At 26.3% G+C, this 17,110-nt stretch overlaps 1 protein-coding gene across 1 annotated transcript; it reads left to right on the top strand.

Annotated features, from left to right (window-relative positions):
• Positions 1-16,351, top strand: LOC134829517 (carcinine transporter-like). Its single transcript, XM_063842607.1, has 5 exons — positions 1-671; positions 11,632-12,077; positions 14,527-15,153; positions 15,215-15,563; positions 15,630-16,351. Exons 1-5 carry the CDS (start codon positions 322-324, stop codon positions 15,835-15,837), a joined length of 1,980 nt encoding a protein of 659 aa, XP_063698677.1. The 5' UTR covers positions 1-321; the 3' UTR covers positions 15,838-16,351.
• The last annotated feature ends 759 nt before the right edge of the window (positions 16,352-17,110 follow it).

Here is a 17,110-nt window from a genome sequence, read left to right as displayed (position 1 = left end):
TGACGAAACTGACTTCAGTTTTTTAAAAAGAATTAAAATAAATTTTTCGTTCCGTTTGAAGAAGTCTTGTAACATTGATTTTATCTAGATTGATTTTTGCATCGAGTTTAGTTCAAACGGTTTTTAATTGAAAAAAAAAAGTGATAAACAATAGAGCTGTAGATAGAATTTTGACAGCTTCTGAAACAAAAAAAGAAAGAGACAGAAAAATAATATGAGATAATTATAAAAGTGCCAAAAAATAAATAAATTTAGCACGTTGATAATTAATTAACTTTAAAAAATAAATTAAATTTAAAGAAAAATAAAACAAAATAAAAAATGGCTGTAACTTCATCTCCACAAAACACAACAACTTCTCCTCCTGCCTCTCCGGAGGGCTACACGAACAACGCTTATGAAAAAGATGCCGCAGCAACTTTGGACATCAACGACAAAAATGCCAAGCAATTGGAAGTGACGACAACCACGACAGAGCCCACACTCGATTTTGACGATCTCCTTCCGCATATCGGCGAATTCGGACGTTACCAAAAGATTTTGTTCCTTTGCATGATTCCATTTGCATTTTTCGTCGCTTTTGTCTATTTCTCGCAAATTTTTATCACACTCGTGCCCGAAGAACATTGGTGCAACGTTCCTGAGTTGGCTGACTTGAGTCTCGAAGATCGGTGAGTTTTTTTTTTATATTTCTAAAAAAAAAAAAATAAAAATAGGTTAAGATCATTTTTATTAAAAAAAAATTATGATCGAACAGAAGTCACTTAATTATTTTATTGACTCAAATGTTTTAATTGAGAAAACGAGTCAATGTAGGGTGAACAGAATTTTTTTCTCATGTTTTTCATGATGATGATGAGAAACAATGTCTATTCAATATGACTTTTTTGTGCAATTAAAACATGAATAAACGCACAGTTTTTTTAAATGAAGGTTAATAACATTAAATGTAAATAAATTTTTTAATGTTTTAATTTTTTTTCGCGAGTGAACAAGTTTATCGACCATTCATTCATTCAGATTGTTTTACAAATCGACGTTCAAGTCATCAATGACATTTAATTTTTTTTAATGATGGTAAAGAATAAAGTTAACCGGTAACAAGTTCTGGCCTACACTTTGGGCATTCGTGTCTATCAAAATATTTTTTTTGTTTATAAGGGATGAAATAGGTCGAAACAGGTATAAATTTGACTTTTTTACTTCCGTCTAGACTATTAAGAATTTTTCTTTCAAATTTATTGAGTCACAATTTTAAGATAAAATTGATTTTTTAAAAATTTCATTAAAAAATTATTTTTAAATAAAAATAATTAATTAAATTATTATTTTTAATATTATTTTTATTATTTAAATAAAATTTAATTAATTATTTTTATTTAAAAATAAATTTTTAATGAAATTCAAAAAAATTAATTAAATTAAAAAAATAATTAATTAATTAAAAAAATATTTTTAAATAAAAATAATTAATTAAATTTTATTAAAATATTAATTAAAATATTTAAATAAATAAAATTAATAAAATTTTAAATTATAAAAAATAAATTAAATTTTATTTTAAAATTTAAATTTAAAAAAAATTAAATAAAAAATAATTAAATTAAAATTTATTATCCTTCATCAAAGATTTTTTTGATAAGAAAAAAAAATTTCATTGAAAAAGTTCACTTGATAAAATGAAACAAAACCATGTCAAACAGCATATGACTAATGCAATACTCGAAACTAGCTCACAACTCGAATGTGACGTAAAATGCGACAACTTTGTGATTTTTTTTAGAGAAGTATCGTTTTAAAGTCACATGAAACATTTGCATACATTATATCACAAACCTTGACATCATGTGGGAGTGCTTTTCTTGTTACATTTATCTCAAGGTCGATCCTTTTCATTTTATTTTTAGTTTGCAAAAAATCCTGAAAAAAACCGCAAACTCGTGTAAATTCCAACGAAAACCAGTCCCAAACCAGATAGCGGGAATTGGAAAGAACTGAATGAAACTGGTTCATCTTTTTTTTCTTTTCCTCCTTCTTCTGGAATTAATTATCATTAAAAAATTCTTCTTACCGATGAAAAAAATTACTAATTCCATTCACCTCAAACGATTACTGTTTGGAATTTCTTCGACGTCATTGGATGCGTTTGATTTTTTCGATATCAAAACAAGTTTTCGATTTGTGGATTTTTATTTCTTTGCCTGATGACGAAGTCGTCTAACAGCAAAACGTGAATAACGTAACGTAAAACTTTGAAATTTCTCTTTTAAAGTCGGTGTAGCGTGAAAACTAAAATAAATATAGACGTTACTTGGTAGCATGTGAATTGACAGCTGTTAAGTCGGCTTACAAAGTACTACTGAATAATGAATGTTAAGGTCAGTGTCAAATATTATGGAATAATTTTTGTTTTGTTTTTATGTTATTAAAATTTGTTAAGGTGAGATAAAATTGGATTTTCTTATTAAAAAATCATTACCGGGTTATTTATTGAACATAATTACCAAATTTATTTTATAAGTTAATGACAAGCTTTGTGAAAATTTATTAAAAAATCAAATTTTAGCTCTAAAATATGTTTTAAAAAATTAAATTTATCAATCAATCAATTTATTGTTGAACGCGAAAGGAGACAAAAATTAGTTTTAAATTAAAATGTGTTGATAAAAAAATAGGTGAATCAATCTTCTTAACTTATTTTTTCCTGATTCTTATAAAAAATAAATTTTACAAAAAAAACTGTTCTATCTTTGTCTTAAACCAGATTTAAACATGTTGTGCCTTCAGTAAATATAAACATGTTTTTATTATATTTCAACGAACATCACAAAAAATTAAATTTATTCTATTCATTAGCTGTTCTTTGAGTGGTTCTTAAACAAAATTCTCTCATAAGTCAAAATCTTACATTTTTTATGAGCTTGTTAATTGATTAATTCACCATTCATTCAACATAAAATCTTCTCAAGTTTTTTTTTTGAGTTGAGCTGAACTGTTTCCTGGTTAAATGTTTGATAGAGTAACAGCAAAAAATTGGCTTATAAATAAATATGTGATGTTGTGATCTATTCGTGTTGTATTTGAAACCCATTATTATTATTATATTTTAAATTTATTTGTTTTCATTATAAATTTTTTTGATAAAAAATATTTTTTTTGACGCATTTGTTTTTTGTCTTTTTTGAACAATGAGAAAAAATTAAATTTAATTAAATTAAAAATCAATAAAATAAAATTAATAATTTATTTTATTAATTTTAATTATTAATTAATAAAAAATAATTAATTTTACTTTAAATAATTTTTTTTGAATTAAATTAAATTAAAATATTTTATTATTAATTATTTTAATAAAAAGTTAAAAATAAATAAATAAAATAAACATCAAAATACGATTTGGTTAAAAAAATATTTTAAAACTTATACTTTTATTTATCGGTATCGCACTGAGTTACCGGAGACACGCATCTTATGGCGATTTCATGCCAACTTGTTGTTTAGTATTTTGTTCGGTAAATGATATTTGATTGATATTAATAAATAAAACATTGAAATCACTTACATTAGTCATTGATACTTGTGAGTAAATAATACATCACGCAATATTTTTCTTGATAAAAATTTTTATTTATTTTAAAATTTTCTCTTTAGAATTTTTTTTTTTCTATTTTTTTGACAAAAATTTTTATTTAAATGTTTATTTTTAAAACAAAAAAAAATAAATTTAAGTTATTAAAATTAATTTAAATTTTAAAAAAATATTTTTTAATTTTTTTTTTTTGAAAATATTTTAAAAAATCATTCATAATAATTACTTGCAAAAAATATTTTTTGACTTTGACCAGATTTAACTTTCCAATTTTAATCCGCTTTGCAATTATCTAATGTCACATTTTTGCGGCACTTTAGTCTTGAGAATTGACACTGACCTTCCATAACTCGCAATAGAAGCTTCATGACCAATTTTTATGCTGCATCATGCCCATCGTCGAGAAAGATCGTTTCGGGCTGTTTCTTACAAGACACATTATATTGCCATTAATTTACAGTTTTTGCAATAATTTTTAATCATACATTTTATGACGACGAGCGCGAGAGTTTCTTAACAAAAAAAAAAAAAAAAAATTATAAGCATGGCAAAGACCTTGTTCGCGTTGTCTTCAGTAGTCGTCGTCGTCGTTGTAAATATCGTGCAAATTGTGCGTATTATGTATTTATAACTCCAGAGATAATTATATTTGATCATTAAATTTTTGCTGTAACGAAATGTAATGTAAACTTCACAAAGTATTTCCTTTTCTAATTATCTGCATGTCATATGTCGTCTATCTTTTTTATCATCACAACAAAAAAAATGTTTTTTTTTTTTTTTTTAATGGAGAATGTTTATTTTTGCACCTGACTTACATGAGATGATGATGCGCTTAAATATCTACTAATTAACGTTAATGACCTAATTTTTTGTTGACGAATTATGATTAAATTAAACTTTTTTCGAGATTCGTTGCATTCTGATATCGCTGAAAAAGTGAATAAAAAACTTCGGTCAGTTCGTTCTCAAACTTGACCCAGTTAGTTGCAACTTGTATTGCACATATTAAGTAGAAGCAAATTTTTTTCTGTGTTTTTTATTTAAAAACGATCTCTTTTATGCATTAATTTCGCATTTTGTTATAGGTGTGAATAATAATAGTAATTATTCGTGTAAATATTATATTTAAATTTTATAAAAAATGTTCGAATTACACGCAATTTTGCTGTAAATTGACTTTTTAGGGGCACGCTTGATTTTAATCAAATCATCAATGCTCCACGGTCATGATGAGTCTCTAAACTTGTAAAAACGGAAGGAGATTCGCATTAATTTGACTGCAAATCATCCATAACGATCATAAAAAGATCAAGGAAGACAAGAAATGCAAATTCGCGTCGTGATCATTTAACTGATTACATCAAAATCTACTCTAATTTGCACTTTTCCGATTTGATTGTTACTTGCGATGCCGTTAATTATACAGAAAAATGATGAATTTCAATGAATGATCAATTAAATGAAATTATTTATAAATTTAAACAAACACCTGGTATCGAAATATTGAAGCAAATTAACTTCCCACATGCACAAAAGGCACGACAACTGATAAGAAAAAATTCTAAACGATGAAATATTAAATATTTAAACTCCCTTTGACAACAAACGATTGATTTTATTGTTAATCTTTTAAATAAATTTGATTCATTAATTGTGTTTGAAGCGTTAATTGACGTGCGAGTTGTTTGCGAACAATTAGCATACTCATAGCACCTGTTTAACGAGTTGTTTTTCTGCTTGTCGTTAAAGTTGCGTACGCGAGTAGTAACAATAATATAATAAAATGATGATGGATTTTTGTCACCTGTTTTTTGCACACTTTTTTTTATTTTAAATTATCATATAATTTAAATGGAAATTAATGAACTGATTTTTGCACGAGTTTTTTTTATTGCATATTGTAAAATAAGAATAATAAAATTTTTTTGAGCGAAAATTATATTAAATTAAAATTATAAAATTAAAAAAAAATATAAAAAATAATTTTAATTAAAAGAAAATTATAAAAAATTAAATTTAAAAAAAAAATAAAATAAAATTTTTCGATAAAACAAAAATTAAATTTAAAAAAAATAATTAGGTAAAGTTCGAATTAATTAAAAATTTAAAAGAACTTACTTAATTTGTTTGTCAAAATAAATAAAATAAAATAATTGATGATTTAATTTTTAATATTTTGTTTCAAATTTCATTTTTTTCAAATTTAAATTAAAATTTAATTTAAATTAAAATATTAATAATTTTTTTATTTTCATAAGAATAAATGTTTATAAATTTTTATTAATTTATTTTTATGATTATTTATTTTATACATTTTTTAATACTAATTCAATTTTAATTATTGAAACTATTTTTTTATAATTTTATAACCTTATTAAAATAAAATTTTAAATTAAATTATTAAAAAATTAATTACCTAATTTATTTTTTTTAAATTTAATTTTTTTATTCTTAATTAAATAAAAAATAATTATAAAACTATAATTAAAATAATTATTATTTTTAAATTAAATTAAATTTAAATTTTTTTTTAATGTTTTAGTATTAAATATTTTTTTATAGATTTTACACTTAGATATGAAAAATTAATATGTTAAGGTCTACAAATCGCCTCAAAATTAATAACTCAATCAATAAACTCCTTGCCCACTTCACTCCCCAGATAATGCGCCTGCCTCCAGCAACCACCTGTGCAAGCTTTTTATCATGATTTACGAATATCATTAATAATTGAGTAATTATTCAGAATTATTTATTATATATATTTTATTAAGGAGGTTTCTGTAACTCTCGATTCGAGTCGACTGGAAATAATCAATTTAAACTACAAACTATTAAAATAATTAAAAACGTGATATTGTTGCAATAAATCATTCCCCGGAGCTGCGTGACATTACAAAAAGGAAGAGTTGAACCTTTGTCTTCTTGTTTTTTTAGAACCCTTCTAATGATCATGATGCATGTTAACATGCTGTTGAATCATCATCATCATCACTTTTTTTTACATTTTAATCCGTATTTAATTTTATCTCACAAATTGTTGCAATTTACCGATAATTAGTACCTTATTTGTTAAAATTGCAATTTATTGCCGTCAACAATGCTCGTCGATCTATCAGCGGCACAATCAACATACAACTTCAATCGTATAAGAAAATGAGTGGCAAGCGCAAGGGTAAGGTTATTGAATAAATAATCACGCTAAAGTACAATTACAATTACCGTATAGTACAAAAATTTGCATGGTCTGTATTGTTATTTTTTTTTTATTTGAATGAAATATTTTTATTTATATTGTTTCATTTATATATATTTATATAAAAAATCGGATATAACGAAAAAAAAAATAACATTAACATTAAAAAAGGTACACTTGTAAAAAAGATAATGATTTACCATTTTGCCATAAAAGTGTATTTACAAATTATACATGAATGCTCACACCGACCTGCTGCTACTCTACCATTAATTGTCTACTTGTCTGAAGTAACTCTATTTTTTTTTGTATATTTATAGCTGCAAGTAATTACAAGGAACCATGATCTTGAATTTGATTTGCAAAAAAATTTTTTTTTGTACTTCGTGAAGTATGCAGACATGAATGATCAGAGAATGTTAAATTGAAATGTTTGTTAAAGTATTATATAAGATACAGACAAGATATAGTTTTATTGCGGGTTGACCTTTCAAAGGTTGGTCATTGACATTTTTCGGCAAATATTCGGAAGTAAAGTGTTTTAATCGTTTTTTCTTCTATGAAAGGTCGTGGTTCAATTTTTTTTCTATTTTTTTTTAATTACATTTCTATAAAAAAATATTTAATAGAAAAAATTATTATTTTTCAGAAATAAATATTAAATAGAAAATAAATATAAAAAAAATTTCATTTTTAATTTTATAAAATAATTATAAATTTTTAATTATTTCAATAAATGACAAAGAACAATTTATATCTTAATTTGTCAATTTTGCGATCGACATGACACCAAACCATGTTACACATAATAAAAGAGTGTTTGCACCAACAACAACGTGTAAGATTAATTACAATCATGTTACAGTTCTGTGAAATAAGGTTAAGGTACATAATATAGAACAGATATTGACACGCGGATGTATTTTTTTTTTGCAATATGTTTATTTATTTTATTTATGAATATGCATAACATTCGTTCTCGGCGTAGTTGATATCACTTAATAAAATAATAATAGAGTGAGTTGTGTGTATGTTACAATTTATTTATTATTGGAATTAATTGTAGATCCTAGTTAGCTGTCTACATTGATTGAGAATGATATAGAATAGGTCAATTAGTTGCGAAATAATAATTAATATATAGGTTGGACATTTTTTGATTGTTAGTAATCAATAATAATTATAATTTTATATAAATATTTATATTTTTGTAATTATTTATTAATTATTATATCATTATTTTTATAAATCATAAATATAAAAAAAATATTTTTTCATTTTTAATTTTTTTTCATTTTTAACTTTTTGCATCTAACCTTATGCATATTTTTAAAAAATATTTTATTTTTTTAATATCTGAATATTCATTAATAGTTTTTATTATTTATTCTCAAAAAATATTCAAAAATTGAAATTATTTAAATATTTTAAGATATAAAAATTGAAATTATAATTTATTTAAGTTTTTTATAGTTAAAAATATATTTGTTCAAATAATTGATCATATCTTAAATAAATTATAAAAATCAATTTTTATCTTAAACTATTTTTAAAATTACAATTATTTGATAATTTTTAATATAAATCATAAAAAAAAACAAAAAGATATATTTTTAATTATTGAGATATTAAAGAAAATAATTTTTATTACATTTTATTAAAAGTATCAATTCAATGTCAATTTTTTTTTAAATTTTATCAAAACATTTTTTAAAATATATAATCAAAAATTATTTTTTTATATTAAATCTATAAAAATAATGATATAATCAATAATAATAACTAAAATATAAATTATTTATTTATATATCTTTTAATTTTATTAATTTAATTTATTTTATTTTATAATTTTATTTTAATTTAATTTTTTCCACAAATAATTTTTTTAAATAGAAATATATTAAAAATTAAAAACAAATAATAAATTTTTAATTATTTCAGTTTATAATATTTTGTTTACTCATAAAATTAACTGCTAGACTTCCTGTCGACTTTTCAATATTTTTCTATTAATAAATATGATAATCTAGTTTATCGATTCAATCATTTTAATGACAAATTTCTCGTTAATTGATTTCTCATGAATGATCGATTAGATTTAATTTAATTTAATTTATTTATTACTTTTCCATCATTTATTAAAAAAAATATTAATAACAACATTCTGTTCACCGTAGTCAAATGAAGAAATTGTTGCGCACTGCAACGAATGTCAATGTCTATTATTGTGACAATTAAAATGAATTATCATAATAAACTTTGAAATAAAACTCGTTTTTCGCACCAACCGAACAAAATAGAGTTCCAGGTGTTGTTACAAGTATATCAGGTTTTGATCTAGTTGTTAATAAAATTGACTTTTAATTGGGTTAGTGATAGCAAATATCAGAATCTTCGACTGCGACAGGTGGTGACGAGATGAAATTTCCATTAAATGTTTGTCACGGGGTTGGTTGTCAGTGTATCACGTTTTTTCATTTTGATTTGAAAAATTCCCTTCATTTCCAGACCGCACGTTTTTTCCTTGTACAACACCTCACATTACCGAGAAATCTGTAAGGTAATTGCATACGCATGAAATTTATTTATCTCACTTGCTGAACAAGTCAATAAACAACAATTTAGTCATAATCTGTGTGTAAAGTCGATATTTATTGCAATTCGAATGTGTCATAAATGTCGTTTTAGTAATTTTTTTCCCTCGAGGGATTATACTGAGAATCGTTTAAGATTCTAAAAAAAACGTCAATTAATCACTATTAAGGGTTAATGTCCAAGTAGTGAAAAAAATGCACAAAAAAGCTCTAAATAGTGAAAGGAGGAAAAAATATATTTTTTTTCTTATTTGTAGAACAAGTTTGATTTACTCTACTTAACACTTTATATTCAAAGGACAACTTGTAGAAAAAAAACTGGGTAATTTAATTCTAACTTTTTTTTTCTTATTTATTTACTGCATATATGACATGACTCAAATTGTGCGCATATCAATAACAAGCCAACCGACGATTAGTTGTCATTCACAATTAATATTAACATCTTGATTAATATCAGCATGTCGTGAAGTTAGCGCGCTGATGTAGGTTTTGACACAAGGATCACTGCAGGTTTTGCTTTTAAAAGTGCACTTTTTAATGGATTTGAAGTTTTTTGCAAGTTGAAATGTCTGTCAGTAAAATTTTTTAAAAATATTTAATTTTTTAAAAATATTTTTATCGCAGATTTTAAATAAAAAAAATATTTAAAATTGATTTAATTAATTTAATTTTAATTAATTAAAAATTAAATTTAATTAATTAAAATTATATAATAAAAATATTTATTATTTTTTTAAGTTCAATATAAAACTAAAAGTTTTTTCAATCTTTTAATTTTTAATTAATTTCATTTTTAATTTGAGAAAAGAAATTTTTTTCAAAAATATGACAAAAATTGACAGATTTCAAACTAAAAAAAAATTTTTTAAAATATAAAATTGTTAATAAAAATTTTTTTAAAATAAAATATTGATCTAATTTTTTCAAAAAATCTAAAATATCAATTTTTTTCTTAAAAATATTTTTTTTTTAAATTTTGTCAACTATTAAAATTAAAGTTTGATAAAATTAAAAAAAAATTAATTATATAAAAATTAAATTAATTTTTATTATTTTTAAATTAATTTTTTTTTAAATTAAATTTAAAATCAAAACGTAATTTTACAAAAAATTATTAAAAAATTTATTTAAAAATTTATTATTTATTTAAATCTAAATTTAAACATAAAATTTAATTAAAGTAAATAATTTATTAATTTAATTTAATTAAATTCAAAATTAAAATTAAATTTCTAATGAAATTGTGAATATTTTAACAAAACTTTTTATAAAGTTTTTAAAAAATTTTAAACGGAGCAATCGTTTAACAGATGTCAATTTTCATCTCTTAACATCTGTCAAAATATTCAATTAAACTTCATTTTTGCTACAAATTCCCACGAAAAATAGCTTCAAGGGAAATCAATTCTAACTGACGATTTTTTTCTCACACCCAACGCAATTTATTCAAAGAATTCTAACTTGACGATGACGATCTGATTGATTGATATATCGATAAAAAAGTAACTAACTGTTTGAATAAATGAATTAAATACTATATAATAACCTAACAAGTTTGTTGCAGTTAACGTAATTGACTCACAGTGTTCCTCATGTAATTATAAAAAGCACCGCTGCGATGAAAAATTACTTTGAAGAGATTCTTCACTCCAGAATCAGCAGAAAAAACGGTGCAATTGACGCAAATGCTGCATAAAAGGGAATGTTGTCCTAAAAAAAATCACCTAGCAAAAGAGAAATAGAAAAAAGAAACTGGTTTCTTGTGATATTTTTCTACTACATACCTTTCTCTCTGTATTTGCTGTTCACACCGTTGACTGTAAATCAGGTTCTTTCTTTGTTTGCTCGTTTTTTGCGCGTGTTTCAGGTTCAATGCCAAACATTGCCCAACTGAAAAAATGCATTCTAGGTGAATGTAAACGAGTCTATGTGCAAAAAAAAAGGGAATAGAGTGAGAAAAGTGAATCAAAAAGTGCTGTCATTCTTAAGCTTCTAGCTGTGCAACTTCAAGGAACGTCAGACAATGCCCGTAACTGACAACACAATAGAACATCGCGCACTAACAGCTCTTTTTTCATTGCATGCATGGATGATGAAGTGACTAAAAAGGCATTGAACTGTGGTTTCTGTTGTTCTCCTTATTTGTTGCGAGCTTTCAATTCAAAAAAATAATGCATTTTACAATGTAATCCTTTGTCTATTTGCTAGATTGCGATCTAAAATGTCATTTTTTCTTCTCTTTTCAGTGTCAAATTCGCCATTCCCATCGATGCGGACGGCAAATATCACAAATGCATGATGTACAATGTGAATTTCACGGAAATGCGCCTTAAGGGCATCGATAAGCCGGATCAAAAGTGGCCTATGACCTCATGTCGCAACGGATGGGAATACAATTTCACCGATATCCCGTACGCCACAGTTGCCACGGAGCTGGATTGGGTTTGTGGCGACAGTTATTTGCCCACATTATCGCAATCGGTCTTCTTTGTGGGTGCCATTTGCGGCGGTTTGTTGTTCGGATGGATCGCGGATCGCTTTGGCAGAGTCCCCTCATTGGCGCTGTGCAACTTGGTTGGATTTGTAGCTGGTGTGGCGACGACTTTTTCAACTAGTTTCTGGATGTTTGCCTTTTGTCGGTTCCTCGTGGGATTCGCGTTCGACAATTGCTTCACCATGATGTACATTTTGGGTGAGTTTTCGTCTCAAAGTGCCAGCTGCGAATTAAAATGTCAATTAAATCAATGAAAATGCGAGTTAATAGAGCATAAAAGTGCGAGATAATGAGACGGAATGTTGGGTTGGTGCACAAAATTCGCCTCACATCCGCTTCGAACGACTCGAAATCGCCCTTTAATCACACTTAATTGCCCTCAAATCGACATTTATAGTCATTTGCGTAATAAATAAATCTTTCGCGATCAAATAAATATAAAAAACGTTGACATTAACAAGCAAGGAACAATTAATTAGCACTTTTGCGAGCATTTACGGACAAAAACCAACACGATTATTGCATAACCTCTCATCGCACAGCCGATTTGCATAACAAAAAAACGATTTTTATTATTTTTAATCAATTACTTACTTACTTGGCATTTATGACTTGGCGTCTCATGTTTTTATTTGAATATTCTAAAACGAAATGCGTGACTTGCAAGAACGATCGTGGTTCTTGTCTAGCTTCCAGATCAGTATCTCGTGAATTTACTGTAAAAAAGTAAAGAATTTGGGTCATTATAACTTTTTTTTGCCAGTCTAGACTTGAAAAATAATTGAAATCCGGCCTCCCTTCACAAATGCATCCTGATTTCAATCGAAATTGCAACGAAAATTGAAATTAGTGCGACCCTCAGGTGCCGTGAGTAACTAATTTAATGCAAAATTATCATAAAAATAATTACATTCCTGATCAATTCGAGCGTTATTGTATTTTTAGTGCATTATTTATGACTTTATCTCGCGATTTGCGCGTTCTTGATCTATATCGAGATATCCGTGTTGCAATTTTCGTTACAATTACCTCCCTTCATACAATTTTATAAAATTAACAAGTTAAAAAATGACAAGCGTAATTCAAGTGCCTTTTTCACGCTTTATTTTAAGTGAAGTCGTTAAGGATATTGATATTGTTGGCGGTAAATGGCGCGTGCGTGCTCGAAATTTTTAAAGTTAATTTTATTGTTGATAGTTAATAGTTATGAGATGTGATGACAAGTCAAGATCAGGTGATGTAAAAAGTGACAGGCCGTGAAAATGTAGAGCAGAGTAAAATTTCCGGGCAATTAGAGGAGAATTTTCGTCATGTGGGCGGATAATTTAAAGGTTAATGAGTAGAATTTGGATTTTAATTGACAAAAAAATTAAATTAAGGAACACTAAAAGTGAATTGAAATCAAGTAAAATCAAGTAAAGTATTCACTCAATTGTTCTAAAAATTTATTTTTTTCAGGAGCTTTATGAAAAATTTTATTCTGAAAATTAAAAAAAATTGAAAATCTAGAAGTTTTTTATAATTTGATGAAAAATATTTTTTTAGAAATCAAAAATTTTGAAGAAATATCATTGTTCTTCAAATAAGTTGATAAAAATTTCTCTTTTAAAAATAAAATTTTTCATTAAAAAAAACTAAAAAGTTTGAGATTTCGAACAATTTTTTTGATTTTCAGAAGAAAGTTTGAAGTTTTTAGTAAGAATATAAAAAATTCTCTTTTAAAAATTAAGATATTTCGAATAAATTTCGATCTGTTTTTAGCGATTTAATAAAAAATTTTCTTCGGAAAGTAAATAAAAATTAAGAAACTTCGAATTTTAAATTGATTTGATAATTTTTTTCTTTAAAAACCAAAAGTTTTGAAGAAATTTTAATTTTTTTTAGTGAATTAATGAAATTTACTCTAAAAATTAACAAATTGATAAATTTTTTTTCTCAAAAATCATTTTTTTTTTTAAGAAATTCAGCTATTTTTAATTGAAACAACCAAGAAAAGATACATTTTGATGCTTATCGAAAAAATTCTTAATAATTTTTATGCAATAACTCCCTTTTTATGACAGCATGTAATCATAAAATTGCTTCCTGCAACCTAATTACTCCCTTAAAACTCGATTTTTTATTATTTTATGGAATTTTTAGGGCAATTAACATCAAAAACTTACCTGCCTCAAGCTTCGGAAGTAAAAAATTTGCCTATTTCCTGACAGTGACTTGCGATTTTTTACCGAAACTTGCAAAAAAATCGTTTGAAATTTGCTTACAATGTTGCGATCATGAACTTTGATATCCATTCGAATATTTTTTGCGTGCAATTTTTTATCTTGTCACTGCGTGCCTCTACCAGCTGGCTTTGAATGTTAATCACGCGTTTAATTTATTTAGTGTTTTAAATTAAATTATTTTTTTTATTTATTGTGATCGAATTTGCAAAAAAAAAAATTAAAATAAAATAAAACGTTAATCGACCTTCTGATTTTTTTTTGTTCACCTAATAAATAAATTAAGATTTAAATTTTTATTATTATTTTGCGATTGTAAAAGTGCTTTTTTTTGTCTGTCTCGAGTGTGTGTTGTTTCAACAATTTATGATACGACAAGGAAATAATTGCTCATTAATTTTTTTAATAATTATTTTTTTTTGCAGTTCTTGAATATGTTGGTCCACGCTGGCGTACATTCGTTGCGAACATGAGTATCGCAATTTTCTTCACGATGGCTTCTTGTGCTCTTCCATGGATCGCTTACTATTTGGCTGACTGGAGAACCTTCACAATTGTCACTTCCGTGCCTCTCGCGCTTGCCATCTTGACTCCATGGGTCGTTCCGGAATCAGCTCGTTGGCTCGTTTCCCAAGGAAAAACCGACAAAGCCATGAAAATCCTGAAAAAATTCGAAAAAGTCAACAAAACAACCGTAGATCCCGTTATTTATAAACAATTCCAAGCGAGTTGCGAGGCAATCCAAAAAGAAGAAGAAAATAACGCAAATTACTCGATTTTGGATCTCTTTAAGACTCCCCGCTTGAGAAATAACACAATTTTGTTGATCATTATCTGGATGGCGATCTCGTTGGTGTTCGATGGTCACGTCAGAAATGTCGGGCAGCTCGGTTTGGATTTGTTTGTGACTTTTACAGTTGCTTGTGCGACTGAATTGCCTGCAGATACTTTCTTGACGTTGACTTTGGACCGTTGGGGACGTCGTTGGTTGGCATTTGGAACGATGGCTGCTTCCGGAATGTTCTCGTTGTTTGCTACAGTGGTGCCAGGAGGTAAAATTTTAATTTTTAAACTAATTTGAAAGAAAAAACTTACAAAAAATTAAATTTTTAGGCATCTTTTCCGCAACTTTGGCGATTTTGGGACGTTTTAGTGTCAATATCTCGTACAACATTGGACTCCAATACGCTGCTGAGCTCTTGCCGACAGTTGTGCGTGCCCAAGGCGTTGCTTTCATCCACATTATGGGATATGTTGCGCAAATTATTGCTCCGTTCGTCGTCTATCTCGGTAATATCGCACCCACGTTGCCTCTCATTGTGCTCGGTATCATTGGTATCATCGGGGGATTCCTTTCACTCTTCTTGCCCGAGACTTTGGGACAGGAATTACCTCAGAGCTTGGCTGATGGCGAGGAATTCGGTGCAAATCAGAAAATGTGGAGTTTTCCATGCATTTCAAAGTAAGTTTTTTTTTACTTTTTTTTTCGTTTAAAAACCAAATTTTAACAAAAAATAATTTTTTTTAGGAACGTTGATGACGACGAAGAAAAAGAATGTTCCTTCAATCGTGCCTCGACAGCAACTTCTCCCGGCTCGCATATCCATGGCGCTTCCTTGCGTGCCTCGACTCGCGGCGAACTCAGCTCTTACATGCTACGACGATCAGTGCGTTCGAGAGCATCTTGCACGTCGCTCAAGTCCAACGGCGGCGGTGTCTACATCACTCGACTATGAGCCAAAAATTTTTATTTATTTTTAAAATTTTTTTGTTTCTTGATGCAATTCGAATATTTATGATCTAGTCATGTAAGACGCGAGTACTTGACAAGAAACAAAACTGTACCTCAAGCAGTATTGTGATAGTTGATAAATTAAATTTAAGAAGTTGTTTAAAAAAAATGTAGTTAAGGAGTAGAAACCCCCACGCAAAATTCTTGCCTGACGAGTCAACAAATTCCGGTTTAAACAGTGCCTCATTCAATAGTGCCATCCAGTGCCTCGAACAACTTTCAAAACTGACAATAATACTTACTCTGAAAAATACTTCGAAAAGAAAAAAAATAACAAATTTAGACTCGAATTTAGTAGAAATTAGTTAAAAAGTAGTAAAAAAATCAATTAATGTTGAATTGAATGTTTTACTCAGTAGTTCAAAATATATTTATGTATTAAGTTAAACTTTTACTATGTAGAAAAGATAGGAGCTAAACTATGTATTATTCACAAATATTTATATAAATAAGCAATAAAGATGACAAATATTAAATTATTTTTGTTGGTTTTTCCATTTTATTCTGTTTTTGCTTGATTATCATGAAAAATAAGGTGATAAAAAATATTTGAATTAGCGGAAAGCGATTTTCAAATTTTTAACGGTCATTTTTTGAATTGACATTTAGGCCGTTTCAATTTTTTTCGATGTTTCTGTCTCAAAAGACTTTCTTTGAAATGACAAGGGGGGCAAATTGAAAAAAAAAATGTTTTGAAATACTTTTTCATACAAAATGACAATATTTCAACAATTTTTGATCATTAATATATTTTTTAGGTATATACATTACGATTTAATAATTTAAAATTGATTTCAGAATATTTCAAGTTAAAAATTCAGACAAAAATTTCATAAAAATAACTGTCAAAAAATTTTGAAAATATTTTTAGAGAACAAAAATTCATGTTAAATAATGTTAATTAATATTCATGTTTTTAATACAAAAATTTTTGAAAATCGAAAGTATTTTTAAAAAATTTCTTGAAAAGACCAAAAAGTTGTAAATTTTGATGAAATTTTTAACATTTTTTTTTTTTTTATTTTGCCCCATTGGATTTTCGACTTTTGGAATGGGGCATGGGACAAAAATGTTCAAAAAAAAATTGGAGCGGCCTTATCATTATAAAAATTAATTAATTTTTTTAAAATTAAGTTTAACCATTTTTGATTATTTTTTTTTGTAAATTAGTGTTTTGATTTTGCAAATTAGAGAAAAGAGAGAAAACTAAAAAAATA

This window comes from Culicoides brevitarsis, chromosome 2, assembly GCF_036172545.1.
Source record: "Culicoides brevitarsis isolate CSIRO-B50_1 chromosome 2, AGI_CSIRO_Cbre_v1, whole genome shotgun sequence".
NCBI classification, from domain to species: domain Eukaryota; kingdom Metazoa; phylum Arthropoda; class Insecta; order Diptera; family Ceratopogonidae; genus Culicoides; species Culicoides brevitarsis.
This window is presented reverse-complemented; position numbering and strand designations above follow the sequence as displayed.

What these genes read in the sequence shown, in the direction of transcription:
- LOC134829517 (XM_063842607.1), top strand. Translation starts at nt 322, where the DNA reads ATGGCTGTAACTTCATCTCCACAAAACACAACAACTTCTCCTCCTGCC. An exon ending in TGCTACAGTGGTGCCAGGAG is followed by an intron (nt 15,154 to 15,214) that starts GTAAAATTTTAA and finishes TTAAATTTTTAG; the next exon opens with GCATCTTTTCCGCAACTTTG. An exon ending in AGTTTTCCATGCATTTCAAA is followed by an intron (nt 15,564 to 15,629) that starts GTAAGTTTTTTT and finishes AATTTTTTTTAG; the next exon opens with GAACGTTGATGACGACGAAG.